This window comes from Falco naumanni, chromosome 7 (assembly GCF_017639655.2).
Source record: "Falco naumanni isolate bFalNau1 chromosome 7, bFalNau1.pat, whole genome shotgun sequence".
NCBI lineage: Eukaryota > Metazoa > Chordata > Aves > Falconiformes > Falconidae > Falco > Falco naumanni.
In genome coordinates this window covers 65,535,302-65,560,059 of record NC_054060.1, presented here as the reverse complement: position 1 = coordinate 65,560,059, position 24,758 = coordinate 65,535,302, and the positions used below count along the sequence as shown (strand labels likewise).

The 24,758-nt window shown below is 43.5% G+C and overlaps 1 protein-coding gene across 34 annotated transcripts in view; it reads right to left on the bottom strand.

Annotated features, from left to right (window-relative positions):
* Positions 1-24,758, bottom strand: part of NRXN3 (neurexin 3) — a 1,021,208-nt gene that overhangs the window by 948,894 nt on the left and 47,556 nt on the right. For all 34 annotated transcript variants that reach the window (XM_040600857.1, XM_040600858.1, XM_040600879.1 and 31 more), the window contains exon 2: positions 19,719-20,991. In XM_040600857.1, the coding sequence (XP_040456791.1) occupies positions 19,719-20,427 (709 nt within the window). In that variant the 5' untranslated portion in view covers positions 20,428-20,991. The remainder of the gene's footprint in view (positions 1-19,718; positions 20,992-24,758) is intronic.

Genomic DNA, 24,758 nt, shown 5'->3' with positions numbered 1-24,758 from the left:
AAGCACAGGGAGAACACAATTTAGGCTCTTATTTCTAAATGCAATCTCTCTGCAAAAAATTTCCACCAGATGCTTGTTGCATGAGTAAGAGCTAGTACCTCTCCTCCAGGAACTGTTATTCCTCACCAGCCGGGATCCAGCTTTAAGTGTTCATGCACCAAAAGCACGGAGAAGGAAGGTGTTAGGACCAGCAGCATATGTCAGGCTGTCCTAGGGTGTTTGTACCTCCATGTCTGTGATGAGGTCATGGACAACCACAGCCCTCTCTTATTCCCCAAGCAATTCAGGGCCCGTAACTGCAGCATGAAAGCTGTTCAGCTTATTCTGATAACATCTTACAGAGCCTCATTCACTGCCAGGTGGGGAATCAGTCCCATACTTAAAGAGCTAATAAAAACTTCCTTCACTAGGGAGACACAGACCTCAAACAAAACAATAACCATTAGGGAGCAAAGACACAATTTGTCTATGGATTTCAGTGATGGTCATAAGCACTGTTGCTGAGGGACTTGGAAGAGGGACTGTACCTTCTTTTCTATGCCCTCTAATTACTCAAAGGGTAATATCTGTGCTCTCTTCTTCAAGAATATGTGTTCAGATCCCACTGGAATTGATTGGGAAGCAGAGCCTTTCAGGGTTGTAGGAGAAAAGTGTTTCAGCTGTATCAGGAAGTGACTGAAGGATGGTATTCCTGAACTGGTATCTGACCTAGCTATCTTTTAAAAGACACAATGTTTAAGAAGACAGAAAATTTATTATTCTGTAATGACACCTCACAACATGATGCAGAAACAGACACTAACATGTGCTTTCAAGTTCACAGAACCACAAAGTAGATAAGGTTTGAAGGGACCTCCCAAGACCATCTATTCTGCCCTCTGCCCTGACTCCCTCAGGGTCAAACTAGAGCAAGGTTGCTCAGGACTTTCACTAGCCAGGTTTTTACTGTCTTCAACATGGCAACCTATGCAACAATTGCTGAAATGTGCCTGAATACACATAACAGCCCACTTATTTAAACAGAGCTGGATATAACCTCTAAGCGGTTCAGAATGGTGTATCCTTCATGGGCTCGATATAGACAAAAATACACAGGGAGGTGGTCCAAGAGATGTACTCTTTTCCTCTCCACAGAGGAAGGCAAGTTTGAGAAGAACAGCACAGATAATAACTTGCAGAGAACCTCAGTGACATGGTAGAAATAAAGTTGGGAGGTTTGGTACCATTTTTTTGCAGCTGAATGCTGCATGATATACCTGAAGCAGCTGAAGATACGTCTTTGTATCAGGGGACATCCACAAGAAGAAACATTCAAATATAGTACAGTCTAATGTTGCTTCAAACCAAATTTAGAAAGCAGACATTGAGGCTTCAGGTAGAAGCTAAGTCTCCATTGAAAAAAGGCAGTATAATGTAGATCCTGAAGGATTACTAATACTGGTAATACTGAATTTAAAACATAAGTACATGATATGTTGATATTGTTGCAAGGTGAACACCAAGAACTGAGTATTAATCCAGCATGTTGCAAGAACAGAATGTAGGAGCCATCTTTTTTTACCAGGGGCTTGCACGGGTTCAGCTCACTTTAAGATGCTCCTATTTAAAACTCATACTGTGAGAAGTACCTCCTCCTGGATAAGAACTTGTAGGCTTGCATGAAAATCTCCTGAATCTGTAAGAAGCAAACTGGTAGTCATATTCAGCCACTCACCTCCCATCTGTTATGCACAGCAGCCACTCAACAAGGAATATTATCTGCAGGTCATTCTGGTATATATCCACATAAGATGGGAGAAGGATGGGGGCCAGCTGGACATCTAGACAAGTGTGACAACCGATCAGGTGATCAGGAAAATCATAGCCTTGTACCATCTATTCCTGGACATTAGGCAGCATACAAGGGGAAGTAATAGAAGGCTACACAGTTGCAAAAATTAAGCCAATACAAACCTAGCACAGGCAGTATATGGAGCAGCAGATGGAACGCATGGTAACTTTCCTTCTAAACAAGCCTGTCATTAAATATCTGTATTAGCAGAATGTACAGAAGAACATTTATAAGGACTTTTTCAGCAGTCACCAGTTGCTGGATATCAGAAGTCTGGTGAGGAAACCTGCCAGCTTGGAGGCGTAGAGCAACAAGGTTAATAACGCCACATCCAGATCCTGATGATTTCCCAGTGAGAGAACAACTGAGTACATCTCCCGAGCTGTTTATATAATACAACATTATATGGACATATTGCTTATCAGCCGTGCTACAACAGAGCTCCGTAAAACAAGCAGAAACACTATGCAGACCAGCCTGACAGCTTTCTATTCCAGGACATTACTGTAGCTTCACCTCCTTCTGAGAGCACATTACTCACCGCTGCAGATAGCTCAAGTGGATTTCTGTGCCTCATAGCGATATTTTCCTGGAATGGTCATGACCATTGTCACTATGGGGAGGACAATGAGGGATTCTTTTTCTCCAGGATTAGCCATAAAAAGTTGAGGTGGAAAGATGTGATGCCCTTGCTTTTATGGTGCCTACACAGAACATATTGACCTCAGCCATGCTGCAGAAGGCCAGAGGTGAAGCCTAACAAATAGTATCAGTTCTGCACAGCACCATTTGAGAGGCACTGATTCCTTCCTACCAGTGTAATACTGTTTAATCCCCATTTGTAAATAACTAGAGAAAAAGAAGCTATCCAAGAGGAGGATATTGCCTATCAGTCATAATGTCCATGCACTTAATTGCTTGTTATCTGTGAAAGAGTAACTGTTGTAGAGTCTATCTACTGGGGGAAGTAGAACATCCTTCTGCTTCAAATGCTGAACGCTGGATGAACCCACACACACCAACATGACGAGTAAGGAGAAAAAAAAGAGGTCTTGTGTTAAGAACACTGGGGTCTACAGCACCACTCCAAACAGACTGGTCCTACAGACTGGTCATGGTATGCAAGAACTGTGAGCCAGTCTTGAGCTTGAAGATGTCAGTGGATAAAGATCCACTTCACTATCCTAAACGTGACAGAAGGCAATATATATGCATCTGCTAGGTTCCTTCAGACCTAGAACAGGGAAACAATCTCCCATATTATTTGGTGTAATGTAATGAAGCTGCTGCTTCACTCCTACATAGTCTCTTGTATGATTCCCAGAGAAAGCAACACCCACTTCTATTGGGGGCAAGCTCCCCTGTGAGTGACACCCTAAAAAAGAATGGGGAAAAAGATAGAAAAGATTAAACTGGTCAGATAGCTACAGCCATACGATGATTTACAAAAGAGGATAAAGCTGTCTCCACAAAAATTTATTCACCAAACTCTGAAAGTGCTCCTAATCGCCACTGCATATTTGCAGGTGTCTAATGTGTGTGGGCTGTATTAGTAGGGAAGAAGATGACTGTTATCCTCTAGTATCTCACTAAACTTCTTGGCATGATATTCAGGTTGCTAAGAAAGTAAAGCCTATTGATCTGAGAACTCTATTTACTGCAATCCATTGACAAAATGCAAACCCCTAGAAAGCACAAGTTGGGCCTCCTGGTGTTTCAGAATATGCAGTCCTGTCCTGTGCTACCATGTCTCAAGTGAAAACATTCAGGATTGGTCTGAACCTCTTTGAACCTCTAATGTCTAACATTCCATGGTAGCACCTTGCCCCCATGGCAAACATAGCCATACTGTTTGGGATGTCCAGTGCCAACTGCAAAAACACCTTGGCCAGTCCCCTCTAATAATGTCTAAATACATCGCTCTGTTAAAAATGCGGTAAACGCCATGGTGCCACCTTTCAGTAGTTCTTCAGAGTCACATTTGGGTTTGACCATTTCTTACAATTTCATGTCCTACAGGATCACCTTCAGGAAATGTATGACACATATAAAGAAATCAAATCTTGCCAGAAGTAATGACTATAGACATATTCTGTCCCACAGGAGGAACTGGAATCCCTTCTCCACTCATTTTGCACCGGGTATTACTCAACTGATGCTGGCAAAGAGCTCTAGCATGGTCAAAGAGGCCTACTTATTACTATAGTAATTTTGGTTGGACCATGTGACATCCTGTAAGCTATACTTGATATCTTGATCTCCAGTCTCTGAAACTCTTAACTGCCTCTGAGCACTTAACAGCACCTTAGTATGTACTGGGTTGCATGATACTCCTACACCAGATGACTAGGATGTAACAAGTCCTTTGTTAGTGAGCATTAGTACTGTTTTATCACAAGATCTTACACTTCACAGCCCTTGTCCACACCAGTACGGAAAGACATTTCCATTGTCTCAAATGCAGTGCTGACCATCTTCGTACTGACTCTAGATCACTCACCAGTGTGCAGTCTCACAACACACAGACTATCACCGGTTTGCTGGATACCGGCCAACTTTGGGCTACTCCTGACAAGGTTGAAGGCAGAACCTTGGCAATCACCTTAGAAAGCACCAGACCTGGCTCCAGTAGCAATGATGATCAAGACAGCGTTGGTGCTGCTGCCTGAGCACAGGTGACATCAGCTCTGGCCGTTTCCAGCCCGCTGTCTTTTCCACACTTGTCTTTGCTTTCCTGTCTGCTGTAGGAGGCCCTGAATGAAGCCATCTCACTTGAGAGCAGAAGGCTGGAGCTTGTCTCCAACAGGGCCTTCAAAGACTGTTCCAGCAGATGGAGCTTTTACCTCATGTCTTGCAATTTACACATTCTTGTGGAGAATGACAGTTGGGCATCTGCTCTTTACTGAGATTCCCACATACAGAAGAGATGCCTGTTGTGTCCATCCCATATAATGATTAATCCTGGAAAATACAGAGCACTTAAAGCTGGCAGGGCTTTGAATCCTAGAGAGGTCAGGAGGAGTTCGCTCAGGCAGACAGGAGCAATTCAGAACAAATGGTCTAGGAGATAAGAGAGACGAGTGTTTTCTCAGAAACAGAGTGTGTTAGCCACGTTCCACTATCTAGGTCTCTGTCATAAGGTCTGGAGGGAAATGAAAGGACACAGTACCTTTACTTCATCCGATTAAAGGAAAGGGAGACTCAAAGCTCCTGCAACTCCTCTGATCTCGTGTACCTGGAATGTGTGGGCCCACTAGGATCAATAGTGACATCTGAAATCCCAGAAGACTTCAGTCCCCAAAGCCAAGAGCAGAGGAATGAGAAAAAGAGAAGACTGTTGTAGGAGAAATTAATGCATCACTGCATTGCTCTTATACCTGACAATGTTTTGGGGATGTATTTGAGGAGGGCCAGGAAGGTGTGAGGAGTGTCTCTCTCCTATCAGGGGGCCAATTCCAGCAAGGCAATCAAACATCAAAAGGAGGGAAGTTTAGACCCCTCCCCACAGATACTTATGGAGCAGATCCTCAAAGACATTGATACTTCGCTTAGCTGAAGAGAAATACTTGGATGCAAATGTGAAAGTACAGCTTTACCTTCAGCTGGGTGCCTTGAAGGCTGATCAGTTTTCCATGCTCAGGCAGCCCTCTCACCTCAAACACACAGCGGGACTGGGTTCTCCCTTGCTGACTCTTCTTTTTCTCCAGCAGCAGAGCCCAGCCCCCAGCCTCCCATAGCTTTGCCTCACAGACTGCTTTGCCTCCCAGTGCCAGCATGCAAAAGCTGGCCCGGCCAGTCACAAGAAGGAGGCTCTTCCCCTGCCAGCCGTGATCATCTTGACAGTTCTGCTTTCTCCTCCTATCATCTGTCACCTCTCCCACTTCACCTCCCCTTCCCGAAATCAGCCTCCTTCACCTACCACATTAGGGTTGGGGGCGAGAGGAACAAGGATGAATGCCAAAGTCAGAGCGCTGCCTGCTTCCTTCCTACTCCCAACAGAGTGACGAGCCCAACAGAGCCTGGATGGGACAATTAGGCTGGAGGAAAAGCAGTGAAAAGCAGCAGAGCCATAAGCAGCTACAAAAATCAACTCTTCATACTTCTGCTCTGAGGAAGGAACAGCTGGAGTGTTGTTGTTTATGTGTGGTTTGGTTTATGAAAGACTGCCAGAAAGATTTAAGGAAAAGATCCACACAGTCACAGGTCTGGGCACCACTCTCCAACCATCGTGGAGCTAATAGCTCTAGCAATACATCTCAGTCTGGACTGGCCACTCTCTTTTCTGTGTCTTGGGATCCACTTTGACAGCACTACCAACAAATGTCACTCCTGATCTTAGCATTGCCTGTTAGTTTAGATCTGTTTCCTTCTGGCCTAGTTCTGCTGATCAGTTCTATTACGGACCTGAAGGAATTCCAGTGATGTGCTTCTTCACAGCACCAACAATTAAATTCTGTTGTGCACTGCACTAAAATAATCCATAAGTAATGCTTACAGCTTCTAATAATTTAATTTAAACAGCTTCTGTAATAAATTCCATGTCAGAACTGTTAGCTACCCCTGAGCAGAGGAGTCCTACTCACACTCCTATATGCAATACAGTAAAACAGAGTATCTGTTGCAGGAAAGTATGGTTAAATGCCCCACATCATGATTACACAGAAAATGAGAGCACTTTGGGGCTAAAGAGCCTCTACTCAAGTCTTCTCATGATGTTCTGTTTCCAGAATAAGCACAAGGTCATCATGCCCCATCTGCCACCATCTTCATTCCATGCAGAACTTCCTGCTCACTCATGTGCCTTTGTTTTCACGAGCAACACTAGAAATGGGACATACTGGAACCACTTCCAGCGTCTAAAGACGACACTTTAGGGCAACAAACACAGAAGAAAGAACTCTTCTAAAATGTTCTGTCTAAGCTGCTCTAAGAAACCAAAGATTAAAAGCCCAGGACTTTTCAGGAATTTTGGTTTTTTTCCATGTAATCTTCTCTCAAAATAACCACACAAAATAAAAAAGTCCAACCAAAACCTCTTCTGTCTCCATCACGTATGAACAACATTCTATAAAGTCAGACCTAGCCCTCAGCTGGAAACCCAGCATGTAAGAGTCCTGCTTTCAGTGGTTCGTTGGAGTCACTCCACTCTGGAGCTAAGTTTCCAATAAAACTCACCGGCTATACTGACAATGAACACTGGGCAGGAAGAGAAGGTTACATGAGAGCATCCCCTTGGTAAGTTTGGAGAAATGCAAAGTGGAAGGGAAATGTAAGACGCCATTACACTTTCTCCTGTCACCTTCCATCCAAGGGGACGTTCAGTAAAGCGTTCACAGACCTGGAATTAGTGTTCATTTTGGTATTTTGGGTGAAATCATAAACCTCTCTCTACTGGAAACATTTAAAAGAACCAGATCTCCTCTGTTTTGAAAAGTTATATTGAAGAGTACATAAACCACAGATGGGCAAAACCAGCTAAAATTTTTATTGCTACAAATCTATTTTTCCTTATTACTAAACCAACATTAAACAGAGGAATACATAAAGCATAGGCCAAACAGTGCAGCGCACTGGCGAGAGATAGGGAACTAACTGGTTCAAGATGGTTTCAGCTGACAAAGATATGTGACAACAGCCACAAAGGGCAGAACTTCTTGGGTAATCCATTCCACCAGAAAGAATTTCTTTGAATTTCTATCAACCAAAATGTCACAAGAATCCTTACAATCCAAAGCTCCATTTTTAGCTTCACATTCAATGTAAACCACAGTGTTTTGCAGCTTTTCTAGTACACTTGGATAAAACTAGATAAACTACTATATTGTTTAATACTTAGGATTTAGCATTCTGGATTCCAATCCCACCTCTGGCAGTTTCTGACTTGATACCCTTCAATAATTCACATTCTGCTTGCCTCTCAGTTTTGCCATCAGTAAAATGGAGATAACGTGCATTTCACAGTGTGGTAGAATGATGTGAAGGCTGACTGATTTATCAGTAGTTGTGAGATGCTTAGGAATACTCTGATGAAATGTGCCACATGTATGCACAATTTATTATTAACCTGACAGCATTTTAGCTCTTTTATTTTCCTGCCTTGCACACAATTCAAGTGCAGGATGCCTGAAGCACATTTGAATGGATGCCATGTGGCATTTTGATTGTAGCGGGTACTACCATTCAATTCTGAAACTCACAACTTTAACATCACAATAAAGCAGGATTTTTGCAATTAATTTTCCTTCTTTTCTCAGTTTTAAAAAAATATTTGAATGGCCTTGGTTTTAGTTCAGTATCAGATCATTAAAATTATTAAAGACAAACACAGGCAAGGAGAGAATCTCATAGAGAAATGTGCTTTTTGGGCCAAATCTTTAGAGGTAAAAAAGGATGGAAATAAATACAATACAAAGGTAAAATGATCAAAACAACTATTTAGAAGCCCAAACCAGCCACAAGGCTCCACAACGCCTGAATCACTTTTCAAAATGGAACTGAAAAGTAAACTGACAAGATCAACAAATCAAAATAGATCTGGGTTTAGTTCATAGTTCAGCACATCCTTCATCAGTATGAATGAAGCCTTTGCCTTACTAAAGAGCACTTGGTGTATGAGGTAAATGTTAAGTTGACATGACCAGATGTACAAGAAACGGTATCATACAACGATCTGTACATTTGATGTATTTTCTAGAGCACAGGTCATTAATGGCACATTATCTGCAAGCTCAAATAGTTCGTGTACCCACACTGCCCCACAGTCAGCCAGCTATTCACAAGGAGAAAACAACTGGGCAAGTGTAAGGACGGAAACTAAACCAGATAAAACCTATATTTCCTTTCACTCCCAGACCTGAAAAGCGGCTTACATTGTTTTAGTCAGCTTTCAAACAACATTTTGTCAAGTAAACAGAAGAAACTTAAGCAGTTTCAGCTCTGGAAGAAAACCAGTGGAGACTGTTACAAATGCCCCCAAACAGTGGGATATAGATTCATAGATTTTTAAGGCCAGAGGGAGCATTAAATAGACCTACAACACAAGCAGTGACCTCCACTGTAAGTGGTAGCAGGGCTATAATTAAACACCATTGACAAATGAGGTCTGAAATCACAGCCAATTGTTCTCCTGAGATAGAGGATCTGTTACTTAGTACTTTGGTTTAGCTATCCTTTGCCTCAGGCAAACTGGGAGTCACCACACTGGCAGCGGCAATGACAGGGAAAACATCCCAGAGCTCAAGAATGGCTGTCACGCCATACTAGTGCAGTTCCCAAGTGATTTTCAAAGGCAGAGCCTTGCTGATTCGGGTTGGGCTGGATGCATTTCAAAGAGCATTTCTTGCAGAGAGGTGTTTGTTATACTCTTCTTTGGGAATGCCCACTGCCCAGTTCTCAGGTCCAGCTGCACTGCAAACTACTTAGGTTCAATCCTACACACTAAAAAGCTTAAGACAAAACTGCTGACAATCCCAACCTCTCAGATCAGCAGCTGTGGTTCTTCAAAATAAGCAGCCTTGCTGCCTTCACTGTTGCTGTTCAGAATCTGCGCTGTTCAGTGATGCTGGCACATCTGAGAAGTCAAACAGGGAATAACCCACTCAAGTCCTGTCCACTCAAGCTCATTCCTTGGGCTCTTCCTTTAGTGGAGCTCTCAGCAAACAGCAGTACCTAAAGATCTGTCACTTCCAATTAACTTAAATGATAACAGTGCTTCAGGCCACTCTTCCCCTCTGGGAGGTTTCAGAGGGCATCGACCTGACTCGTCGTCCTACCTTGTGCTCCAGGCTCCACTCGCTGTCTGCAAGCTGGAAATCTGTTCTCCTCTCTGGTCAAGTCTAACCTGTGGTTAGGTCTCCTTTTGCCTCCACTTCCGAGCCTAACAGTTCCCACAGCTGTAGCACAGTGGGGTAGAGTCCACATGTTTTCATTAAAGCTTTTCAGTCAGTGTGGGAGCATATGCTGCTTCCTTAAAACACTTCAACATTTCCATGATACACTGCAGCTCATCAGTAGCAGGTGTGTTATCAGGGACAATAACGTCAGTAAGTTATAAAGTAAGCTAGAAATATATGCACAACTGATACAGACTACACTTTAAACAGCCAGCATCCAGAAATTCTAGAAAATAGGAATACATCGGTTTTCTGCAGACTGTCACCAAAATCAGTATTTTTTTCTAAATATTTTGATTTGAATGAAACAACCATTTCTCATGAGGAAAACATTTCCAAGCTGTCTTATTCTGATGTGTCTTAGCTGGTCAAAATGTTGCTTCACACATCTTTCATTTGCACATGCCACAAAAAGGGCAGTCAAAAAACCAGACTGCCTTACAGATACATTTATGTGTAAGATGCAAAGCAGAGATGAAGTGTAGAGGTATATAGGTCTCATATCTGTTCAAAATCAGCAGGTTTGTGAATTAGTTGTAGATGTGTTCGTTGCTGAATTTGAGACACAGCTGAGCATCTCAGTTTAAGTAATGAAGGAAAATAGAGAACTTAGGAGGGGACACCTAAGCCAGTAACCAATATTGCAATTCCATCACTGGAGCCCGAGTTTATTTTTATTTTCAACGAAGAAAAAACAAAGAATCAGCTCACCAACAGCATAGTGCCCACTAGAGGAACTCTGAAGAAAGAGGATTAGAAGAAAATCTATAGCCATACCACTATCACCGTATGACTGCCTCCCAAGCTGCTGTGACCACAGAGTTACCAGCACCCTAAGCTGGAAAATTTTCAGCCAGATATGTCTGTATGAGTTGCACCTCATCCCTGACACTAATATAAACATACCTCTAGCTCTAGTTATCCTGACAGATGTAACAAGGCTACTGCTTCACGATGGCAATATATCCAATCCATATTTTTTTATGTCCATTGATCGCCTGTAATCTTCCTTAAAAGTCAAAGCTATGTGAATAACAAGGACCGACACAGAACCCAAATTACACCAGAGGTCTGGTAGGCATCACGCAGGGTAGTCCCTTTGTGCAGCCCCCTGCCTCCTACCCACCGAGTCCCAGGGCAGCTCTCACATGAGCCACAGAGGAAAAGGTGAAAGACAGAAGCAACAGCACAGAAATTCTGGCTACTTTCCCAGATTTTTCTTTCAGGTGGTCTTAGACAAGCAATTTAATCTGCCTTCCTCTTCACAAACCTCATCTTTTTCTTTTTTCCCCTTCTTTTTTTAACAGTAATTTATTAAGGAATGATTCCATACACTTCCTCTCTGTTTTAAAAAAAATCTTCGGGGAATACAAGCAATATATTTTCGGCCATATGTCAAAACGAGCTTAAGGAATTTAGCTGCAAATGCCAGTGAGCTATGAAATTTGCAGATCACAACACAAGCTGCTCTCATCTCGCTTATCCACCTCTGCCTCAACTGTGGTTTCTGACCAGCCTCTGTGGACTAAACTGCCTTTAGTTCCAAGGATTTCTCTTATGTTACCTTGAGAAGAAAGGTACTGAGAGGCACTCTGACTGCAAAAGCCAAGCTGTTGGGATGGAAGCAGCAGGAAAGACCAGAAAAATCAAACACATGCCTGTGGAGACACACCAGAGGTTTGGAAAACTCAGTGTCATTTTTCTCAAGTACTAAGGCAACAAACTGAGAAGAAATGAAAATCCACCCAAGAGAATACAGAGTCTGAGAAAGGCTTCTGAATTAATGCAGCAGCCAAGAAAACCAGGGGGCCTGCCGGCAGCATTAGAGATTGAAGCCTGGTTTTAACCTACAGCTCAAATTTCTGCCTCTACCAAGGAACTGCTTCTTCCTTTCTGGTAAAGGTCTCTGTCAAATACTCAGAGCCAAAGCCAGCCCATCATATTCACTCAGGTTACTTCGCTGGACAAATTCTATGTGTAAGAGAAGGAAAATCACACCTCAGAGCAAAATCCTGAGAGCCAAGTTCCCCTTTCCTCCTTGGCCTACCTTGCAAACTGCAGACCAGCTACAAATACAACAAAAGTTAGAGTTGTGCTGATGAGAGTTAACAGGAAAAGAAAAAGATTTTATCTACCCTTTCATCACCTCAGAACCACAAAACACTTGCCAGCTTTGGGCTAATTAAACACTCAAAACCAACCTAATGGGCTTTCTTCTCTGTTGTCCTGCTTTATATGCAATGATTCATACAGGAACAGAGGAAGTGCAAACTCTGCCATTCTGCTCTGGTGGCCTTTTATACTCTCATGGCTTTCCCTGACAGCACAAGGTCAAGGCAAGTCTTGAGTGTGGAGAGCGAAAGGGGCAGGATGGAACCAGCAGCCACAGCAGGGAGAGTGCCAGTGCAGACAGGTAGGCAGAGGTGGGTCACCCCACAAGGAAAAGCATCTGATCACCGTCTGAGGTTCATGACAGAGGACATTTGGGGGAAGTCAGTGTAGCACACAGGACAGATACAAAAAAAAAAAGAAAAAAAAAAAGGTTCAAAAGCTCTCCTTCTCCTATTGCACCTCTCAGCACCCTGCAGTGCAGCATCTGCTCCATGTCACCAAACAGGGAAGAGGCTACACTGCTGCTTGGGCTCTGTCTTCACCAACGCGACTGCAGCCCAGCCTAGGAAGGGTCTGAGTACCCATGGTGTGGGACTGCACAAAATGGCAGGAAACTGGGAGATCTCTACTGAAAAAAAAAGATGAGGAACACTACTCAAGGATGGTCGCTTAGCAAGGAAAGACAACCTGAATTTCTAACTGCAAGCCTAGCTGGAAAACTGACAATCAAATCAGGTCATCCTACTGGGTGCTCATCAATTATCATCATTTACCTGTCCTGCTAAGGTATTTACACATCTGTGTCATTGTCATAGTACATGGATTTCTAATACCTAGAGTACAGGAAGGCCCACTGGCTACATATTTCAGCTATGGAAACTGAGAACACAAAGGAAACCAGGTACATATCCCCTGCAAAGAAAGGTCAGTTGATTCAATTCTGAGTCCTCTAGTCTGCCAGCAAATCACCCCAGGGATGCAGGAAACCTGTGGCAGAAATGGAAATCAGTCTCTTGGGCGCTAGTGTTCTTTATGACTGGGTAATCCAAGTTCTGCTGCCCCAGCTTGCTTTCATTATATGTTACACCTTAGTCTCCTCCCAGGATAATGAGGTGAGCAAGTGTACATGCAGGCAGGGCCTGGACAGCTGACATAGCATGACTAACAACGTTGTTAGCAACACAATATGAGAATCCAGGGTACCCAGGTCCCAGCCCCATTTCAGAGCAAACACATTCAAATACATATATCCCATAAATACAAAATCCCCAATACAAAAATACCCATATCTACCTCCTTACCCCTTGGGCTGTTTTGCACCCAGCTGACAGCTCCTGGACCTGTTCACAGACGGAAAAAGGGCAAATGTTTTGCTCCGCAGGGTAGGTTTACAATGGCAGTGAGCCTGTCTGCAATGAAGGATTGTGGGAGAGACACACACATACACCCAAAGGTCACATTGCTGTCTCTGGACAGCAATAACATGGCAGTTGCCTTGCATTCTATAGGGAGAGAAAGCAGCTTTGCCGTCCATCAAGTTCAAAGTGGGTCAGCAAAAGAGTAAGAGGTAAAGTGAAATCAGAAGTTGGCCCAGGACAGGTGGCCAGTCTATCATTTCATTGCATTGATTACCACCTTCTCCCGCACCCAGGAGCACTCAGTGCTGAGGCTGACGTGCAGAGGCTCATCTTCTCTTAGTAGTGCCAGAGTCTGCCAGATGGATGCGGTCCTCCTCTGCTTCTTTCCCTGTAGCTTTGTTGCGTCGTTTCCAGCATTCTCAAAGTATCTGGGAGGGTTATCTCCCTCCATATTCCACCAATACTTAAGAAAATTACCCTGTGGCGAAGGGTCTGCACACCTCCATCCTGGAATAAGGATGAAAGCAAGGCTACAGCATGTGCTGTCTTGCTTGGGGCTATATTTACTGCTGATTGACCTCCATGACAGGCTGCCTAGCTCAGCAGAAGCCTTGACAGAAATAATAGATCGACTCTTTTTTTTTTTTTTCCCCTCCTTTTTTTTTTTTTTAGGGCAAAACCCAAAGGAAAATAAACGTTCCTTCTCAAATCAAATTATCTCCTGACTGTAAGTTGGAAAAAGAAATTTCTGGCTTTGCTCACTTTCATAATTATTATTAGTTATTTTATTTAAATCTTTATTTAGTAGCACCCAAAAATTTTAGTTTAGATCCCAGCTGTGCACACTTTGGGACAGAGCAGGAGCCATCAGGCTGATCTGTGGGCTGATGGAGGAAGCTGGTATCCAGACTCCAGCTAGATTTAGTCTTCCAGAAGCTTACTCAGCCCATTCAGATCTGCTCTTTGCAATAGCCAAGAACTGTTCTCTTATACTATCAGGCAGAAAAAAACCAAGACAAAACAGCTGCTTTAAACTGCCTCTGTGAACTATAGCTTACTCTTTTATAAAGTGACAATTTCATCCTGCTTTTCTCCCCAAGTCCCAAGTCCTTCTTGTCTACACACTGTTCTCACTCTTCACCAGTTCCACCTCACACCAAATGGCAACCTCCTTTGTACCCAACCACACTTTGGTTCATTTCAGCAGAGTTGTTCAAGCTTTGCCTAACTGAGGGCTGTAACTTGTCTGCTGCCTGAGGTCTGCAGCTGATCTGCAATCAAGCAGAAAAGGATCGCAGCCTCATGGTCATCTATAATACAGAAGAGTGAAACAAGAAGAATATAGCTGTCAGCATGTATTGCAGCTACACTGTTTGAATCAATGGCACACTCATCCAGGGCCCTGTAACCTCCCCGTGGTTAATAAATAAATAAATAAATAAAAAATAATAATAATAAAAAAAAAGCAGCAAGCAGGAGAGGTTACGAAACAAATCCAGTAGGTCTGGAGCTGCCAGCAGTCCGTGCCTACTGAGGGGAGGTAAGTCCTAGGCCATTTCTGTGAAGGGGTATATAGGATCTAAATTGAAATTCTGCAGCTCCGGTTCAAGTTTAATATTTATCATTAAGAATAACAAATGGTGCTTAAACTGCGCTTTGGAGTCTCAAAGCACTTTATAAACCTTAATTAATATCTTAACACATCGTCTTTCTCTGGTGCTCATCTGGCAAAGCATCAAAAAAGCACAACCAGACTGGAAAAAGGCTACTATTTTAAATACAACCAACGGTACTTAGATCAGGAAGAATGAGCAAGAGAAAGCGATGGGGAAAACCAAATTTCTGCAAAATCCAGTCACATGAGCAGAGTTCTTACCAGGTTTCTGCGCGATGGCCAGAACTGGGGCATAAGAAGTGGCACAGAACAGCAGATTTGCCCTTTGCAATATCTACTCTGCAGCCCCTGGAGACCATCAGTTCTAGAGTTTTGCACTGGTGAGTGAAGATATGGGCCCCCAAAAGTGTGTCCCAGAACGGCCTTCTGTCTCGTGCTCTGCTGCTGTTCTAGAGGACCAAATGGAGGGTCTGCAGCTGTTTATTGCTGGTGAATTCAACAACAACCAATTTATATTCATCTATCAAGGAATATGCAAGTGGAAGCAAATATTATGGTCATGTTCATTTGTTTCTGATTACAAAATGTATGTAAATGTATATGCAAATTAAGCGCACCCATCAGGCTTACGGCAAAGTGCCAAACTAGCCCTTAACATTACAAACTTTGGGGTGGCAGGCAGGGAGATACGGTGATTGCAAGTATGGCTAGGCAGTCCCTTTAGATGCAGCCAAAACTGGGCTGCTCCGAAGGGGCAGGTGGAGGATAAATCCTGCAGTAACTTGTCGCTTTAAACCAAGCTGAGGGGCTATAGAAAAATCTGTTCCCACTGCAGTTAAAAGTGTGATAATTACAGAGCAACGGGCTCCTCTGTCATTCAGCAGGCAGCATCCCCAGGAAATCTTGCTCTGTAATCAAGGGAAGAGGTGCAATCAAGCCCCTATTCAGGCTTCGTTTAGAAACAGCCCCTGCAGGCAACACAAAGGCTTCAGCATGGTGCTTTGTGAAGCTGGTGATCACATCAACGCCTTGGTTCTGCAACTACAAGCAGAGTTAATGTCATTTCTAAGCACATCTTCTGCTCACCTTTCCTCACAAAGTCCAGAAGACGCCTAGGGAGAGGGTGCGGTCTTGGGCCAAAATACTCTTGTACGTGCAATGTTGTGCTCACGCTGTCCACATCAGTGAACTCGCTCTCTACACAGCCATGTCAGAGGAAGAGAGCATTTCTTGCAGACTAAAGGCGTCAGCGTGATCCTAAATGAGCAGATATGGACATGCTCATCTGGCTGCTACACCAGCACAGTTTTCAAACTTTGCATGGGAAAAGTTTTGTTGGGGTTATTCTTCCAGCAACATGAATGTATCTGTGCTGCCTAAATTCTACAGGAACCTCACTCTCATGGCAGCAGCCTGATCCCTCAGAGACTGTTAAGGTTTATTAGAGGGGAAGACGTCTCTGACTTCAGCTTTCATGTCTAATGCCACCATTGCCCAGAAACATACAAATTAATTGCTAACTCAAATCAGCTATCCTTTGTAGCCTACAGAGCTGTCATATTCAATGAACCACTTAATTCCATCTGCAATAAAAATGGTATCATATTTTATTCAAAACAGCCAAACCTTCCAGAGTGTTCCTGCATTTGCACTCCTACTGTATACACTCAGAAACAGAAATCGTACTTCTCACTGACCTGCAAAGGCCTGCTCAGCTACCCACCTGGGCACGATATACACAACCCTGGTAACTCTAGGCGCACGTTAAGTGCCAAAAATCTTTCTGCACACTGAGGGCACATTCTGGACAGGATTTACAGTTTTGTTTCAGTAAGGAATAGTTGCTCTCTGCTGAGGTTCACCATAACTGGAACTGCACTTTGTGTTACAGTAACCCTTAATACTGTAAATGGAGCTTCATTCCGTCACAGTACAGAATCAGCAGGTTCCAATCTCTATTTATTTCTTATTTCTCTGGCCACAGAATAAATGAGTTTGCTGTGGTTTTACCATCTGCAGACATAGGTATCAGTCAATAGCCAAGTAATGGCCTGGACACTGTCAAGAGAACTCATTATTAAAAAGGTACGTATTGCATTTAGCCGTTGAAACAGAAGTTGTTATTGATTGGATCCCATCAGTTCCCAGTAAAAGAGCCAACTCCGGTGATGAAATGAAAATACACACACAGACTCCAGACTAGTAAATGCCGTAATGGAGTTAAGGATACCCCCCCCCCTTAAAAGGCAGTTGTTGACATCCAGTTGAAAGAGCACATCTTTTTCAAAAATGAGACTGAGAGTAAAATAACATGCTACTTCTGAAAATACACAGAGGCAGGATGAGGAAACAAAACAAAGGCAAACAGTTCTGATAACAAACATCTTCATCTCTTGGAAAAAAAGCAAAGCAAACAAAGAAAATACAAGTTGTTTAATGGCCAATCACACCATCAGCAGGAAGAGCCTGCATCCAGTTCTGCCATTCCTATCATCAGTGGAGGTCCTGCCACAGTCACAGAATTCAAAGAGCTGTCTTTGGAGTTTGCTACATTTTTAAAGTCAGATAAAAAGGCAGCTATACTTAACTTGGTTCCTGTTTTGTTTCCTTGCCACTTTTCTTTGTCTGCTTGTTTCCACTTACTAAACAGCTTTTCTTCCATTTTCCCCCTTCTTTTCACCATCTGTACAGACACTGTTAACATTTTTGGGTGACAGCATTTAACACACAGAAATCACCACTGCTGCAGCATAAAGGAGGCAAAAAACAAGGCTGATAATAAAATTCTAACGTAAAACAAATATACACTATGAAGTAATAAAAGAGAAAACTGAAGAACTGGACAAGGCAATGACTGTTTGCAGAAACTTCTACATTTGTTCCATTGGAGAAGTTCTCGGCACACCATCTTCTGTGTGAGTGAACAGACCGCAGCTAACAGTGAGTTAAAAATATTTACTAAAGAAGGTACATGGTGACAAACTTCTTTGCTCACCCTTAATAGAAGGTTGGGCTGGAAACTGATGAATCACTATAGGAAACAAACAGCAATGGTGACGCATGGCTTCAAAAGGTAACAATAGCACTGCTTGATCTGTGATGCCTACAACAGAAATATCCCTGGATTTGTTAGAAGGTGGATTTCATCTTGCTCCGCCCACCTAGGAAAGGCAGAAATTCCACCACCCGAGCCCTGGTTAGAGCTCTCACAATTGTCCCGCAGGAACATGGAAGCCTCACTCACAATATTTTCTCAAGACATTCACTGAAAACCATATGCTGTTGATGTCTTGAGCAGCCCCCCGTGGGGTCTGGATCCATTAGCCCAGCAGTAGAAAGAGGTTCGTACCTCTGTGTTTCAGCGTCCACATGCCTGTGTGGCTCTTGCAATCTTTCATTACCCAAAACTGGCATTTAGACATGAGGTGTGTTCTGTAAACTTATGAGGAGGGGGCCTGGCAGCCCAGCTACCGAAGTGCCTGGTCACACCCAGCAGGCTTTCTAGCTCCATGCAATTCACGGTTCAAGCACAGAAAATAGTTCTCGCTCATTATTGGTTTGGACCTGATTGGTGTGGAACAAATTGCCAGGAAGAATTCTTGTGTTCAGCCCTTTACAGGCTCACACCTCCTATCTAATGGTCATGTACTGTTACTGCAATATTTGGACACAAAGCCCAATTTTCTGTTAGCATTAAAAGCCCCTTAAAATTAATGGACATACAGATATCATGTTTATTTTCCAAACCTTCCCTTCCTAAAAAGATAGGTTAGCTTAGCTTCTCCATCTATACTGTAAACATAGAGCGGTATTTACATAGTATTTCTGTAGGACTTTTTGCTTACACAGCAACAGTATAGGAACTTTATTTTCAGCACTTTCACATTTTACATACTAAATTCTGGTTAATTGATTTTCATTGCCAAAAGAAGTAAACAAATGCCAGTTATGATAAGACATTATTGCAAGTATTTCCACTTTGACAAAATATCTGGCTTTTTTTTTTTTTTCCTTGAGATTGGACACTTCTTGCCCAGGTTCCATCCTTGACTTGAGCTCAAACTGTTGTGTTTAAACCCAAATGTCATAAAAAATGCTGTAATGAGATTCTGAAATTCACACTGGGATTTCCAGTTGACTTACTTAAGCCTCTTGCACATACACCGTTAATTACAATCACACTACTGAAGACCAATGGAAAAAACCTGAAATACACTTCATCGTGTGGTTTGCATTACTTAACTTCTGGACTCAAATTTTTAAAAAAAGAGTATGAAACAACGTAGAGATACTCAAACCGATTTTCTCTTTGCAGTACTAAGTAAAATCATTCAGCAGGTCCCAAATCAATTTAATCAAGGATGCTAAAATAATCAAGGTGCCGTTCAGTGACCAGTATGGAAGCAATTGAGGGGGAGCATGGAGCTTCCAAGACTAGCAACAGCTAACATCAAAGATGGCCTAACTTTTGCAATGTCCTGTCAATTAGTTATGTCGGCCATATATACATGGCTCCTGTTTACCAACACTTCACTCAGCTTTCAGGGACGCGGGGTAGTGAAATTCACTCAGACAGCTAAGATTAACATCTTACCACTGCTTTTACCAACACCAACATAGGATACTTCAGTATTTAGCAACTGATGTTCTCTACCCTTATTAATAAAAGATGCTGATAAAAATCTGCCCATGCTAGAAACACAGCATCCTTTCAGAAAGGCACTTTTTGCAATTGCTCATGCTCTCTGTCTACTCCCATTTCATTACTTCCAGCTGGAAAAAGAACAGTGGAACTTTAATTCCTCTGATAGCCACCAGCAGGGATAAGGGCTCAGCTGTAGCCCTTCTAAGTGAAAAATTAACTTTAGGTTATATAAAGATCAATAGGAAGCAAGGAAGTATTCTCTTACCTTCAGAACACAGCTTGCCAGCATATCCAGTGGCTGAGCAGTCACAGTGTGGCTCACCATCCAGAAGGAAGCAAGTGCCACCATTTTCACAGGGGTTCTCTGCACAAAGCCCTTCCATTTCCAGTCGGACCCCTTGACTGCCCAGGAGCTGCGGCTCAGAGTTCCCATATTTCAGATCCAGGATAAATCCTTGAAACGGAGGCTCACCCAGAACACCATCAAGGGTCAAGGCAGCAGGACGGATGTCCAATGGGACGCCACCAACAAAAAGGTCACTGACAATATTCATATACTGGCGTTGTGGGCGCACCTCACCTGGCTTGGCTTCACCATCGAGCACTAGCACCGTCCGAAGGTGATTGCGGCTGACCATCAAGAAGTGCCAGTTGCTGTCGTTGACCTGCTTCTCTGTGATAACAGTAGTCTCTGCACAGTCCACACTGAACTGGAGCTGGATTCGCCCATCAACAAGGGACAGACAGAGGAAGTCACAGACACCACCATCATCAAAGTAGAGGAGCAGCCCAGCAGAGACGTTGGTCTTGAACTGGAAGCTGAGTTCACTCCTAGTGCTGGCATCCCAGCGGAGGTAGCGGGCCCACTGGTTGGGGATGCCCATGAACTCCAGACCCAAACAGAGACCCAGCAAGGAGCCCAGCAGCAAACTCACCTTCAAGGTGAAGTACACAGAGTGCAGAGTGAAGCCCATTGTTTCAAGAATCTGCTCTTCCCTAGGAGAAGAACAAAAGCCACACTACTGAGAGGAGAATCCCAGCAGTCAATACCAAATGTTAAATCCAACAGGAAAAGGAGGAGAGCACAGAGTGACAGAGAGAGAGGGAGAGCAAGTGGAAAGTGAGATAGAAAGTGCACGTGACCAAGAGGAAATGTCTCCTTCCTAAGGAAATATATCAACTATCCTTCAGGATCCGGAGGCTTTTATGTCAGAAGTACTGGGTATATGAAGTGACTTCTCCAGCCGATGTACTTTTGTGAAGGGCAAAATAACCCACAGTGGTTTCTTTTGGTAGAACACAAAGGTGACACTGGTTGTTCCAGGAAGGAAGGAAAGGGAGAGCTGAAGCCTAAGCCTCAGATTCTGGTTTCCTAGAAGCAATGACAATATTGACAAAGGTGGCAGTGAGATGGAGGAGAGAGCGAATTCATAAAGCACGTGATCCTTGAGAGGGCAAAAATAAAGTCAATCTTCATGATGCACTGGTGGCTACCCAGCCCATAATTCACTGGTTGGAACTCACAGAGCTTGCAGGACCTGTGGGGTCAAAAGAAGAAGAGAAAGGAAAAAGTTAGTCCTGCTAGTTGCCATATCTTTACCATAAAGCTTATTAATATTTTGTCCTTCACATTACATTACATGTAAATTTTACTCATTTACATTTCTTGATACTCTGGCCACTTCTTCATGCCTGCAGTTGGCTATAGTCCTCCAAAGCAGCAAGGACATCTATATCCCCAAAACTACAAGGACCAAATAGGGGCTCACCAAGTGATCTGCACACACCACAACACTGAGCAACGTAAAAATATACAAAAATATTTAACTCCTTTGATGGATGCAATATCATCGACTTTACTGAGAGAAATGGTGCTGAAGCTTCCCTGGTAACAATTACCTTGCAATAAAAATGCTTAAGGCAAAGATCAGAGTTCCTTAGAGTTAAAAAGTTGATACAGGGCAAGGGGAGATGTTATCCAAACTTCCCATTCCACTGCTTTAGTTATGCCTCCTAGCACACCAAGCAAGCACTAGAGAAGACAACGCTGCTGTCAGCCTGTCACGCAATAGCTGCTTTTACTGTACGTCTTGCACACTTCAGAGACTCTAACAGGGACCTTTGCAACCTGCAAACATGTGCTATGCAAATTATATGGGGCAACCTGCAGCTTAGATGATAGGAAACTTGTAGCTTAGATGATAAGAACTGCCTAAGCACTTAACCACTTACCCTGGTCTAGTGACTTGGCAAAAAGGCCAAATTCACCCCTAGCTAACAGCGAGCAAATCCAACTGCCTTCAGTGAGCAGGAGTTATACCTGTTAACACTGGGATTTAATTCACTTCTGCCTATTTGCATGTGGGTGACTGTATGCCTGGGGAAGGAGGATGTTTTAAGATGACAACTACAGACAGCAAAAAGCTAGGCTCATTGTTTGAAAACCCTGCTTAAAAAGGAAGTTTTCCATTAACACAGGTGCTTGTTCACAGAGATAGGTCGGGCACAAAACCAGCTCTGGGAATGGTTAACATTAGCACAGAAACAAAGCAGGAAAGGAGCTGATGAGACTCAAGATCCCCCAGAAGCCAGCATGAACACAGATTTCACAAATCGGATGACAAATATTGTGGGGCAGTATTTGCTTGGGGAAAGTGTTTTCTGCTGTGGATGGACAAAGGGAGCCACTGGGGCTGCTGTTGCTCCCAGCCGATGCCTTTCAACTCACCGCCCACCTTGCTCTGAAGGAGGAGGCCCACAGACACTGCAGAAACAGGCAGTGCAGGAAAGTTTGTTTGGTGAGGACAGAAGTTGAGCAGGAGGAGAATCACTAAGAAATGGAGGGGACATCTGACATAGTCACAGCCTCTGTCCTACCTAACCCAGCAACCTGCAGAAACCATAAGTCTCCAGGGCTGTCAGTATGGCAAATTTAGCCAGCAGGAAAAACAAGTCACTTAGAAAACAAAAGAGATCAATTAAAAGAAAACCCACAAGTTGGAGAGAAACATGAGCTTCCAGTGCCCAGTGGAAACTAGGTCTGTTCCCTGCAGCTGCCTGAATGGAGCGTGTTAGCTAAACTGCTATAAACACAAATAAAATCAAGTCAAAACCAGAGGGAAGGTAATTCCTTTTAATTGTTAACAGCTTGGCTCAGGAGAATGGAAGCAGGAAAAAGGAGGTGTTAGGAGAGGTGTAAAATGAAAAAAACCCACAGTTCCAAATGCTCAAATCATCTGTCTTCCCAATAATCATGATGTTGGCTCAGTTCATGGGGTTTTTGGGGGGCTTTGAAAAGCAACCGGAAAAAAAATATTACGTGGCTCTTGTCCATTTACCTTTCTCCTGTGTGCTCCCCAGTGGCTTCACTAAAATAGCCCATGATTTATGGAGAAAGAGAATAGAGTGAGAGGGAAGTAAGAGAGAAAGTGATGACCCAAGCCTGGAATTATTGATGAGATGGGAATAGGAATATAATAATGTGTGTAAATTAGTCAGCGATGTGCTCCCAGCAGTTCACAGTTCCCTGGAACATTTACCACCACCACAGTAAAATTCACTGCCCCATCACACAGCTCTGTGCTGAGCCTGAGCTGGGGAGGGAGGCAAGCCCAGCATGGCACCAACCATGCACAGAGACCCCAGTGCAGAGGGGCTCTCGCCCCAGTTTTTGATTCTCCTGGGCAGGATGCATTGCATCAGAAGTAGCCCTCAACCTTACTGCTCTTCTCTCCCTGTTTTTGAAGACTAACTCTATGAGAACCAGCAAAAGATGCTGTAAATCACAGCAGCAGGTGTGAACTCTCTATAGATAACCATAGATGAGATGCATATGTCCATGTACAGCCCAAACACCTCCCCAAAAAGCCTACCAATCTCTCCCAACCCCAGGCTGCTGAAGCCCTGGTTTACACACACAACGAAATCTCAGTCTCTGTGGGTCACTTCAATCAATCCTGGGAATATTTCAAAGACATTGTAAAGGAAGCTGGGTACCTCTGTGGTACAGATTTCTGTAACATCAATACATGGGAAACCAGGCAGAAATGGTTAAACAGGAATAGCATTGTTGACTGAGGGAAGCCAAGGCAATTCCTCTCTATCTGCTTTGACTGCGAGAAGCCAAGGTAATCCCTTTCTAGCTGTTTTGAAAGGAGACAGTGCCAGTTCTGTTTCAGGAGAGGAAGAAGACACAAACCCCATGAAATATAGATGTCACTTCTGGGTGCTTCATTGCCTTTTAGACACTGCAGCTGAGATTTTAGGGAGGCTGCCCACACTCAGCTGGGGCCATCTGAGGCTCCTCCAGAGCTGTCAGCACCCGTCAGTCCTGACCCACGGCGCTTCCCACTATTCCAGTTTTGTGCCTCACACATTTCAGCCTGTGAGAACAAACATTACTGCACAGTAGTACGGTCTTCAAGAAAAACTCAGAAGACTGAGCATCCTTTATAGCAGTGGCCAGGATCTGAATCCCAACCTTGAGAGAGTAAATCCTGACATGACAACTCTGTGCCTCACCTATTTCCCACAATGATCCTCCAAGACACACTGAGAATGAATAATTTTCTGCTCTTATCATTTTATTTTTAGCATAAGTACTACCTTAGCAGCCTCATACAGCACACTGCTACCATAGCAATACATTGCAGTTTGGGACAATAACTATGGGATCTCATAGTATTTTCTTACATATTTTATCTCTGAGAAACTTCAAACTTTGTCACAGCATGATCGCATCTGACCAAAAAGACTTCACAATGGACACCACCTTCCCAGTCATGAATTAGCAACAACCCTGTTCCAATTCCACCTATTGCTCACATGGAAAAGCAACATAAATAATTTCCCTGTTATATTTTTGACTTAATGTGGTTTAACAGCATGAAATGAGACAGCTAGTCTGATGTAATCAGCCCTTCAACAAACCACTAGGCAAGGTCTTTGTAGACCTTAAAATGCAGAGCACTTTAAATATTTGCTCCCTGAAGGAACAAGAGAGCCAGCAAGTTATCTCCACTGCACCTCCAGCAGCCTGTACCATCTCCTTGGCACGCTGGAGAGCTGAGACAGCGAGGAACCTGCACAGGGAACAGACAGCTCAGCATCTCGCACACACAAAGCCTGCCGTAGGAAACACACCCACCTGCACTATTGAAACGTCCTACTCACAGGGCTGACAGAGCTGCACAATGTCCCAAGCTGGGGAAGGGAGGCAGCCCTGCCACAGAGCCATGGGCAAGTGCTACCCAACCACCACCACACACCTTCCCAAATCTGCAGCCTATTAATGCCAGGTCAGAGC